The 11,738-nt window shown below is 36.4% G+C and overlaps 1 protein-coding gene across 2 annotated transcripts; it reads left to right on the top strand.

Moving 5' to 3' along the window:
• Positions 1-5,804: 5,804 nt before the first annotated feature.
• LOC112503494 (protein disulfide-isomerase like 2-1-like) lies at positions 5,805-11,275 on the top strand. Of its 2 annotated transcripts, XM_025107526.1 has the most exons (12): positions 5,805-6,012; positions 6,938-7,022; positions 7,783-7,880; positions 8,096-8,151; positions 9,086-9,203; positions 9,415-9,442; positions 9,527-9,618; positions 9,933-10,089; positions 10,165-10,289; positions 10,570-10,669; positions 10,774-10,878; positions 11,103-11,275. In XM_025107526.1, the coding sequence occupies exons 1-11, from the start codon at positions 5,861-5,863 to the stop codon at positions 10,840-10,842; spliced, it is 1,080 nt and encodes a 359-aa protein (XP_024963294.1). In that variant the 5' UTR covers positions 5,805-5,860; the 3' UTR covers positions 10,843-10,878; positions 11,103-11,275. The 2 variants fall into 2 exon arrangements, with proteins under 2 accessions (XP_024963294.1, XP_024963293.1); XM_025107525.1 differs by having other exon boundaries at positions 10,774-11,189.
• The last annotated feature ends 463 nt before the right edge of the window (positions 11,276-11,738 follow it).

Below are 11,738 nucleotides of genomic sequence, written 5' to 3' on the forward strand. Positions count from 1 at the left end.
TTCAAAAATAAAAACATTATCGTTTTTTCTCAAAACCACATCAAACCGTATTATAACATCGACTGAGACAAAAAAATGAAACATTAAAATCGAAATGTATTTCACTGCATTATGCGAGTACCCTTCTAGTATAATATAATGGATTCATTTATGATATTATTTAAGGGATTTGGAAATATCAACCAAAAGCCCTTAGTTATGCAATTGCCAAGAGATTGTTTAAGTTGCTCGTTGGCGAAAAATGTCGTTGCATCAGAAATTTTGGATTTGATAAATGTAATAATAGATCGTAACAGGAATTGCCAATATCACATCCAAATGTCTTGTTGATATGACGATGAATAATATAGCTTAACGAGGTTGATATTCTTATTTCTCTTTAAATACATCTTTTGTATAGAACATAGAGAGTGTTTCAAACAGTAACTGATCCATAAACTTTAATTATTTGTAGCACATTTAGGGTGTCAAAATTTTCCGAAACCGAATAATTCATCTGAACCAAAACGCCTTCGGGTTATTTGATCTCGATTTAAAAAGGTTTGGTTTATTGGATGAAGAAAACTTATTTGGTCCAGTTTTCAGTTAACTTTTAATATTTCAGTTAAAAAGCAAGTGTATTATACTGCTTTTTATATATTTTACTATTTCAGTTAAATTGAAATCTAGTTGACACATTTTACATCAATACAAAGTTCGACTAATATATAATGGATCAGATGACTGGAGGCACAAACCACTGAACCAATTTTAAATAAAACAACATGTTGCCACTTGGAACTAAACAAATTTATAACAAACCTGATGAAAGATAATTAGAATGTTTAATAATTAATAAACATATAAATTAGTGGTCAGTGGCAAAAATCAAAGGCGAATAAATTAGATTCGGTTAAAAGGAAATGAGATAAGAATAATAAGTAACAAATAGAAAGTTATTAATTAACAAACCAATAAATATAAATCTATAAAAATAATAAAATGCAAAAATAAAATTGGTAAATAACAAAAATTAACTTTATCAGATTAATAACATTATAGCAAATAAAATAAAAGAAATTGATAAATATCATCAGGAAGAGGCATGACAATCCTTGGTATGCAACACAACCCGTTTCTTACCATCTTCGTTGTATTGATTAGGAGCTTTGACAATGAACCTGCCAGTAGTATTGAATTCATCATTGTCGTTATATTTTACATCACAAAACCAAACTTTGGGGTAATAAGACCATTCTTGAGAATAGTGAGATATTGACTGTCTAACACCCTCAAGGAGAAGATTAAACGACTTTTCCACCAAGGAAGGTTGTTCTTGTTGAAACTTGAGGTTTGACAAAAGAGTCATTGTCATGATGCAAATAGGAAGGAGTTGGAGAAGAGGCAGAGGATGAAGTGCAGGAATCCAGATCCTCAATTCAAATAATTAGATGCTTAAGAGATAATGTAAGCGAAAGTAGTAAAACATTAATTACTGATCTAGACTAAGAGATGATGAGTATAGAAGAGTGAATACAAATAATGTGAAATCACCATAGTCATCATGTGTATTGATTTGCAATTTGAGAAAATGAAGTTACACCAAGAACATACAGTAGTGTATACGAAAAATATCTCTCGGAATTGCTAAGAGCTTTCTCAAGTACAAGATGAAAAAATCTCTTAAAAAGCATACAAAACCCTAGAAGAGAAACTTCTTTTTATAGCCTAGAAAAAAGGAAGTCAAAACTTTCTCCAATAGATGGTCTCCATATGTAAAGGGGAAATAACCACTTCATGTATATGTGGCAGGCTGTGATAGGCAAAGGCTCTTGAGAGATCTTCAGATGAACACAACACTTTACAGAGTTGGACCACATGCTTTGCATGTATGGTGCAAAGGCTTTGCATAGCAAAGCCAAAGGCTCTGTATGGTTGGACCAGAGGTTTTGCATCTCCAAGACTTGTCTTCTTATTGAGTAGCTTTGTATATTCGATTGTTCAACTGGCTTCTTGGTGCAAAAGTTCTCTGGTTGAAAACTTGGATTCTTTTTACAAGACTTTTACATAAAGAACTAAGTCTAACATGAAGCCATCACAAAGCTAGTTTATGAAAGGGTCTTGCGGTATTTTTGAGGTCAATAAACATCGTTTTAACATGTTCTTTTTGACACTTTTGTGGGGTTTTTTTTTTGTTGCTATTTTCCATTAATTGTTTGAACTTTTATGGTTGGCGCATAATCTATTTTCAAGCCCATTTCTTTCCGGGAGTCTATACTTTTATGCTCGAAGTATAATCTGGATGATCACTTGTTCAATAATAGAAAGTTTGTTTTCCATCCAAAATTAGGGTTCTCTCGTGATTCGAGTTTGAGTTTAACGTTTGGCATTCTAATAACTCTCATTCTGAGTGTTATTTACACTTCTTTACTATGTCTTTCTATTCCCTTTTAGTGTGTGTTTTTCCTTTATGTGTTCGTGTTTGCCCTTTTAACATATTTATTTTCATTTGGAGTTGTTGAGGATAAAAGTTTTGTGTGTTTGATTAGTGTATGTGTCATTTGTAAGCTAGTTTACCACTGTGGCCAAGTTCACTATGGTTAACAACAATTGTGAATATTTTTTGCAGCATATTTGTTTCCAGTTCTATGAAATAAGGTTCAAATTTCATCTTTTGTCAACCCTGAGTTTTTCATGAAAGTGGGAAAAAAAAAGACTAAGAGGATATGACAAGCTTCATGAAGAAGACAAGTAATGAGATCACTTTTTTACACCTTAAGTCATTTTTATATCTTCTCTCTTCTTCACTTTTATAAAAGGTTTTGGCAATTCATGTTGAAGCATGCTTGAGACATTGAGTGTCAGTTAAAAAGTATCAAATTACTCTTATATTTTATTTAGCTAGTCGTAATTTATTTTCTCCATTTCAGTTCTGTCCACCATTGTGGGACAGTGTGCCACAGTGTCGAATTTCGATTTAATGCAATTTAACTTTTAGTACTTAGGGCTCGTTTGGTTTGTGGAATTCGAAGAATTTGATGGAATTGGAAAGACAAATTCCTTTAACCAAATTCCAATTGCTTTGTTTTGTTCAATTCTCGAAATGATGGAATTCTTCAAATTCCATTCAATTCCATAAATCAATGAATTTATCATTCCCTGGCATAATGAAAGGAACTGAATTCCGTCATCGTTCATCCCTTGCTCCCACCATGACCATGCTACTACTGTTCACCACCCCTCACCCTACTTCCACCACCACACCACTGCTATCGCCACCACCCACCCTCATCTACCCTACCCCAACCCACCACTAACCACCATTAACTACTATTGTCATCATACCCACCCCACCCCTGGTTACCCACCACACATTCCTACTGTGGCCATGCTACTAACGTTACCGTCATGCCCATGGCCTAACCCCCCACCACCACATCACTACTGTCGTTGTCACCACTACTCACCCCCACCCCTACCCTAACCCATCAATAACCACCATGCCAGTACTATCGCCGTCATACCCATCCACTCCTAGACACCTGACCACTATCCCACCACTGTCGCCGTCACAGCTACTACCCCCGCCACCCACCCCACCACCCTTGCCTACACCACCCGTCGAGCAGGATGAGCGGGTTTAGGGAGGGTAGGAGAGGGTGGTGGGGGCCAAGGTTTGGGTAGGGTATGCGGGAGCAGGCGGGTGGTGGGGGTGGTAGATGTGGCGACGATGGGTGGGGTGTTCCAAATAAAAATGATTGTTCCAATTTTTTGAGAGATTGCGTTTCTGTTCCTACCAATCAAACACATGGTCAAATTCCATTACAATTCATTTAAAGTCAAATTTCTTTGATGGATTCCAATTTCACCAAATTCCATTCTGGTGAACCGAACGCCTTCTTATTTTTTTTCCATTATGTCCTTTCTTTTAAGCATTAGCTAAATCCCCCTTTGGGTGCGGGTGTAAGCCAAACTCAATAGGTAAAATGTAACATTTGGGTATTTCCACTTCGTACTAACTTTTCATGTTTGGTCATTCAAGTTGAAACTTTAACTAGACGTGGACAAGCCGATCACTTGTATGTGCCAATAGTAGATCTTTGACCCAGAGATGAACGAACTTGAAATATGACTTCAATGATACAAGGAGGTTTGAGATAATAACATAGAGATACAGGTTGTTGCATAATCTTTATTGAGGCAGATGTCGGTCCAGTTAGTTGTGTCATGAAGATATGCACATCTCTCCATACTAGTGGAACTAAGATCTTCAAAATCTATTTACTAAGGTTAGCAAACAGAAAGTTAGCAGTTGTGACCACTTTATGGTGAGACCATAGCCACGTTCCGTACGACGTAGCTTCGAGAGAAGGAAATCGTCTGGGGTTATTTTGTGATATATTTTGTCAACTATTTTAGTTACTATCATGTTCTTGGGAAAAACTTGCACTCATACCCGCGTTTTATTACTTGTTATTATTTAATCTAGAAAAACACCAAACTCGCTTAAAATATTCTTGACTTAGTATTCAAAACATTGAAGTCCAATCACTGTGAATACGATCTCGGTACTTTTACCACTTTATTACTTAAAAAACGATTTGGGCCCGATGAACCCGATGAACCCGATCAACCCAGCCTGATTTAAAAAAAAAAAACAAACCCGAGGTAACCCGAACATTGATTGATTAGAAAATTAAGTAACCCGACTCTATTGGGTTGAAATCGATTTGGGCCCAATGAATACCGACCCAACCCGATCACACCGATTGAAACTTGAAAGCATCAAAACACACGGGAGCCCTGTCTTGTTTAACCTAGCTGGCGCCCTACTTCTCCATTTCTCCTTCCTAAACTCAAATCAAACAGCCTCCTTGATTTACACAGTGAGCGAGAGGAGACTGGCGATGGATTGAGTCGATTGACAGCCTATTTACACAGCGAGCGAGACCAGCAAGACCAGCGAGCGAGACCTTTGGCTAGCGAGAGCGAGACCAGCGAGCGATTGACAGTYTATTTACACAGCGAGCGAGAGCGAGACTGGCGTGGCGACAAAGATAAGGTAACAGCCTTCGATTTACAGTTTTACACAACCTTTGATTTATATATACCTTCGATTTACACAGCTTTCGATTTACACAGCCTTCGATTTACACTAATCTTACACTAATCTTGCGAGTTGCGACCCAGCCTTGCGACAAAGATAAGGTAACAGCCTTCGATTTACACTACTGTGTTCCTACTTCTCTTGTCAAACTCTAATATATACCTTCATCAGACTGTATATACCTTTATCAGACTCGATTTATATATATCTTATAGCTTGAGAATCAGACTGCTAGGTTGTGTAAAACTGTATTTTGAGAATCAGACTTCGATTTACACTACTGTGTTCCTACTTCTGTGTGTTGTTTAAACATAACCCGATCAACCCGAACGGGTTGGGTTGGGTTGAACTTTTGTTTGAGTTGGGTTGGGTTGAAAATTTTTAAATCGCCAACATTGGGTTGAGTTGTTAAAACGACTCCAACCCGATCAACCCGGGCCGTGAGCACCCCTAGTTGGGGTGCACTTGCACTACTATTGTGCCACATTTATGGGTATATAAAATTTCTATCAAATTCGATCGAATCAACAAGTTTTAGAACTTTCGATTCGTTCATCATACGTTGTATGAATGTAATAATTAACGGTAAAATTAGTAAGAAATGTTTATTAGGAAAGAATGAAAGATGGAGTTGATAATGTTTTTCTTGAAAAGAAAGATATTGACCGAGAGAAAAGTAATAGGGACTCGGTCTTACCCACGGTTACTTAAACCCACCCTTCCAACCCCTTTTCCTTACGATCCATTTCAAGACTCCACACAGAAAAACGAAGAATGTCGAGATCATCGATCTGCTTCACTTTAGCAACCCTAACCCTCTTCTTCTTGTCGTTGGCCGTCGCTGATGTCGTCGTACTAACCGAAGACAGCTTCGAGAAGGAAGTCGGTCAAGATCGCGGCGCTCTCGTCGAGTTCTACGCTCCTTGGTAATTGGAATGATCTTATCTTATTAATCGTTTCTGTTGTCAATCTAGTTATCTGAATTATTTTATAAACCTGTTATTGTTGAAGTTGAAATTGGGATATCACCGGTGATCGGCGTTGTTTTCACTGATTTTGCTTGTGGTAGATCAGCTCTGTGATTCATTTTCTGGTTGTTTATAGAGCTAATTTGAAATTTGTTTGAGGAAGACAACTTTGATTTTTGGTCTCTATAATTTGCATCTACTTTCTCATCAACTAATTTGAAGAATACTCTTGTTTTTATTGGTTCTTGTGTTCTCAATTTGGAGTCGATCTAGATCTGAGTAAAGTTGAGCAATCTGAGGTGCTCTCAGTGGCTAGGCATGTTAACGTTTTGAGTTTGAGCTAGAAATCGCATGCACCACAAGCTAAGTAGAACTTGTCCCCAATACCGAACTTGTTTATTAAAAGTTCAAATGGAATTTACATCGTGCAAGAAGCAACAACTATGTACGTTAGTATGTTCTTTACATAATTATGTATTTAGTTCAGTTATGTTTGTTTCTCTATTTTTCTATGTGCAAGTTTTGCTAAATCAAGATGCGCCATCTCTTGAGAATATTGATTTTATTTCAAGTATGTGCTGTACGCCTCCAGAGTCCATGGCCTTTGCAAAATTCGACTTTAACTGTATTAATATATGCTCATGTAAACTTTGTCATATGCAAAATGCATGGATGGAAATTTTGAATTGCCTCAGTGGTTTTCAAACTCATATATTATCATCATCATCTATCCTTAAAAACTCAATGATCTTTAACACTATAAAGCCTACTTGGTTGTTTGTAGATTCAAGACTTTTGAATTTCGTTGCTTCAAATGTCTGATAAGCCTTTCATATTTTGATATGTTAATATAACAGTGAATTTTGACTGTCTTATGTGGCAGGTGTGGCCACTGTAAAAAGCTTGCTCCTGAATATGAAAAACTTGGTGCAAGCTTCAAGAAATCGAAATCCGTTTTGATTGGAAAGGTAGAACTTTTAGGTTCTTGAATATGTTTGCAAGATAAATTTTCATGATTTAATTTCCTCACAACAAGAATTTGATGGTTCATTGCCTCCTTTTGTTCTAATGCACTTTTGAAGTGAGAACTCATAGGATCTTCTGGTACTTCTTGTCTATCAGTATTAGAAATTTTTAGTTCTATCTAAACCACTCACTATGTTTTAACTCGTAATTAGTTTTTTTGCTCAACTTGGATTTGTCTGAAAGTGTTTATATTTGAACTTTGCATTACATCTTTTGGAACTGAATCAGCCAAGTTTATCCTCCCATGACTGTTTAAATGTTTTATACTTTGAATGCTATGATGTCCGTGGGGCATTAAGTACATATACCTTGCTCAGCGTGTGTCAACATTGAGGCACATACGTTTATGAATTTTACTGGAAAAAAAGGCACTCTATTTTTGTATGCAATATGAAAGTTGATACTAAAACCATTCTGTTTTTCTTCCTTGGGCTTTTGTGGTGCTTGTCTTTCAGAGCTGCTTGCGCTATATTGTTATACTGGCTTGTTCTTTTAACATGATTCTAACCCATGTTTATAACTTACAAATGATTCTGAATTTCAACTGTCATACTGTCCCTTGGAAATGTGAAAAATACTATAATTAGTCGTCATTAGGAACTTAATGACATGGAATGGTTGTTGATTGGTTTTCAATCTTGATGATCTATCCTTGTAATGGATTTTGATGCTATTGTATCTTTACCATGTCTGTGTTGGCAGGTGGATTGTGATGAGCATAAGGGTGTTTGTAGCAAATACGGGGTTTCTGGTTACCCCACCATCCAATGGTTTCCCAAGGGATCTTTGGAACCCAAAAAGTAAGTGTTACTTTATCCTATTTCTATGCGCTTCAGTCTCATCCCTGCCTGTCCAGCTGTCCTTTGGAATTATATCATTTGCACAGTAGTGTTGTTCATTGCTTTATGCATTAGTTACCATCCTGTGCTCTTTACACCTCCAAACCTTTTCATTGTAATTTTTTGTTGCTAAAACAAGTACCCCTTTGCTTTTCTAATGAAAAATATTTCCTTAGGTATGAAGGCGCCCGCACTGCTATAGCACTTATTGAGTATGTAAATCTTGAAGGAGGTAATGGGTTATGGTAGTCATTTCTTTGAGGATTTTCTTTCTTTTTTCTTGTTTTTACTTTGATTTTGATTCTTGTTTTTATAAGACGTACACATTACTACCCATATTTTTGTCTTGTTCATTGCGGTTGATCATACTTCATGCGCTATACCTTTATGTTAATGCTGTTTTTAATGCACACTCATGCAAGGAAGATCAATAACTGGGCCAGGAAGGGAACTGTGATTGTTATAATCTTCCAATGATTGCAAGGGACCACATACTAAATGTTGATATTTGCATGTAGAGAAGCAAGTAGTCACAACTCAGGACAATGACATATTGAGTTAAACATGCTAAAAAGGATGTGAGCAGGGGATTATTCAAGTACATGTTCTTTGCTAATCAACTTTTCATGCTATTCATCAGAAGATGTACTGTTAATATATTAGAATACCTCTTTAAGAAAGCGCCCTGGCCCTTTCAGGAGGGAAAAAGTGTTTGTAACATTTGATGAGAGTTAGACAGGAGGGAAAAAAATGTTTTGTAATGTTTGATGAGAGCAAGACAGTAGAGAAAATAGATTGTAAGCCAGTGACAAGACCAAAATGAACTAGAAACAATTGGACATGAAGAGGGACCAGGTTGCTGGAAAACTTGGCATGGTGCTTAGGCAGACTGTAAAGGAGAAAGGTAATGAAAGGAGTGTAATTGAAAAACTTGGCTCTTAGCATGTACTAGATACATGGTAGATGCAATTGCACACTTACGTGTAGCTATACCTTCCACCTCTTTTTTGGTTTCTTCTACATGTCTTTATTATCATGACACATAATACATCCATGGTACAACTTATGCATTTATAAAAAATACACCTGTGAAATTATCCGTTACAATTTTTGGGATACAGATTTAGAGTTAATTGTGTTTAACATTGCTATTGTTTCATTTTCAGGGACCAATGTAAAGATAGCTGCAGTTCCCTCAAGTGTGGTGGTGCTAAATTCTGATAACTTTGATGATATTGTACTGGATGACAAAAAGGATGTGTTGGTCGAGTTCTATGCACCCTGGTACGTCATGTTTGATTTCATGACAGTTTTCATGTTTCCACAATCCTTATATAGATGATTTTATCCCTGTTTTATTCCTTAATTAAAAAATTCATATCAAGATAAAAGACTTATTTTCATCAACTAAGGTGTTGAAGCCCTTAAATGTCGTCCTAGCCAGTTTGTTGATCAATGCCTGATTTGCATCTTACAATCTTGTCTCCTGTTACAGGTGTGGGCATTGCAAGAGCCTCGCTCCTGTATGTATCTAAACTCTTACAGGTAGCTTGACTGGACCCTGATGGTACAAATACAGTAAGCTAATTGTCTCTTTTCTGTCACAGACTTACGAAAGTGTTGCAGCTGCATTCAAAAATGAGGAAGATGTAGTTATTGCCAATCTTGATGCTGACAACCATAAGGATCTAGCTGAGAAGTAAGTGACAAATACTTGCTTCTTTTAGAAATCAAATTTATGTTCTGTAACCATCTGCAATGGGACACTAAAACTTACACCAAATCACTCCAGTGGCACACTAAATCTTGCACCAAATTTGGTGTAATGAATAGTTACACAGTAAATTTGGTGCAACACTATTCATTTACCCCGTTTTATTTATTTTCAGTTTTAGAAGTGTTAAATATTTAATAGAATCCTGTACGAACGCATAAGATGATGGTTTTTGAATTTGCGTTTTGATTTATTTTTGTCACTTGAAGGATGCTTATGATTAAGATTGGGTTATGTAGGTATGGTGTGAGTGGTTATCCAACACTAAAATTCTTCCCAAAGAATAACAAAGGTGGTGAAGACTATGAAGTGGGACGTGATCTAGATAGTTTCGTAAGCTTCATCAACGAGAAGTGTGGTACTAGTCGTGATGGGAAGGGGCAACTTACCTCCAATGTTAGTGACCTAACTTACAAGTAGAGTTTAAAAAAACACAGAGACATCTAACAACTCCTTTTCCTGTCAATGTAGGCTGGTTTAATTGCAGAATTGGAAAGCTTAGTGAAGGAGTTTGTAAGTGCTGGTAATGACGAAAAGAAAGCACTATATGCTAAGATCGAAGAGGAAGTTGGAAAGCTCACCGGTTCTTCTGCCAGGTTATATTTTTATTCAGTTTCTTCATCATCTCCGCTTCCTACACCACTTTTTGTTCTCTTCTCCTCATCCTTACACACCTGCACACTGAAAATACTTGCCAAAATGTGAATAAACCTGTGATGAACTATTAGGCATTGAAAAGAGAGAAACTAAAAAAGGTAAGAAAATGCGTAAAAAGATGCAATTTATGCTATAAAATGAGAACAAGACGTGCAAAACAGTTGTACGCATTTCTTTTGTCATCACATTTTGACACTATGGTTTCAATGTGGACTACAGATATGGCAAGATATACGTGAAGGCTGCCAAGAGTTGTCTAAGCAAAGGTGGTGATTATGCAAAGAACGAGATCCAACGGCTAGAACGTATTCTTGCTAAGGTAAAAACCCGTCATCATCTCTAGAATGTACTGTTTCGTACATCTGACACTCCATAGACCCTACTTGGTACGTAAAAGTATTTGATTGTGTTCTGTTTTTGCAGTCGATTAGCCCTTCAAAGGCGGACGAGTTCACCCTGAAGAAGAATATTTTATCGGCTTTTGCAGCATGATAAGATAAGAGAAGAGAAGAGGAATAGTTTTTGGGGGTATGTGGTATCTTTTGCATCCTGAGTTTACTTGCGTTGATGCTAACTGTAGGGGAGGAGAGAATGGCCATTAGAATTTAAACTTGGTAAAACTTTGATAGTGTTACGTCGTTTTATTGATTATTGGAACTGCTGTTTTATTGTATTGTTGTGCATTGCATGTCATAATATGATGCTGTCTCAATCGTTATTCGCAGACATAAACTGGTATTGTTTTATTACAGGACATATAAACCTCAAATGGATTGAATGATGGCTTCTATTTGTTTTTGTTGTTATAGCTATATATCGTTTGAGAGGACGCATTTAGTAGATGTTACTTGCAGCGGACTTGAGATTAGGATCTTTTGTTGCTGGACATTTATGTTATATTGTAACACCCCAAACTTTCACATTTGCATATTACATGTACTTTGTATAAAGGAAATACAATTTACAATACAAAGATCCCACTAGTACAAGAATCTTATATATATATATATATATATATATATATGCCAATTCTTATATCATTTAAGTTGGCGTGTGTTCTAGGTAGTTTATCTCTGAATCTCACACACTTTAACAAGTGACCAACTTGTCGAGAATTAATTGTTTTAAAAGATATAAATAACAAGTCTTCTTATCGGCAACTTTTTCAAGTCTACCTCTTATATCATTCAAGTTGATATGCATTCAATGGCTTATCTCTAAGACCATGACATTTTAACACTTTCAAAGTGATCAACTCGTCAATAAGTGTTTGGTTTTATAAAAACTTGAATGAAATAATGGAACGTCGTTATTGTAAACAATAGTTACTTTCTTTCGGTTTAAAATCTCACCATTTCGTCTCACACCCAAGCTATGAATTTAGCCAC

Source organism: Cynara cardunculus, unplaced genomic scaffold, assembly GCF_001531365.2.
Source record: "Cynara cardunculus var. scolymus isolate 2C unplaced genomic scaffold, CcrdV1 Un_Scaffold_3134, whole genome shotgun sequence".
Lineage (NCBI taxonomy): Eukaryota > Viridiplantae > Streptophyta > Magnoliopsida > Asterales > Asteraceae > Cynara > Cynara cardunculus.

Coding starts and splice junctions, on each gene's coding strand:
- LOC112503494 (XM_025107526.1), top strand. CDS start 5,861: ATGTCGAGATCATCGATCTGCTTCACTTTAGCAACCCTAACCCTCTTC. Junction 6,013..6,937: donor GTCGAGTTCTACGCTCCTTG/GTAATTGGAATG, acceptor CTTATGTGGCAG/GTGTGGCCACTGTAAAAAGC. Junction 8,152..9,085: donor GTATGTAAATCTTGAAGGAG/GTAATGGGTTAT, acceptor TTTCATTTTCAG/GGACCAATGTAAAGATAGCT.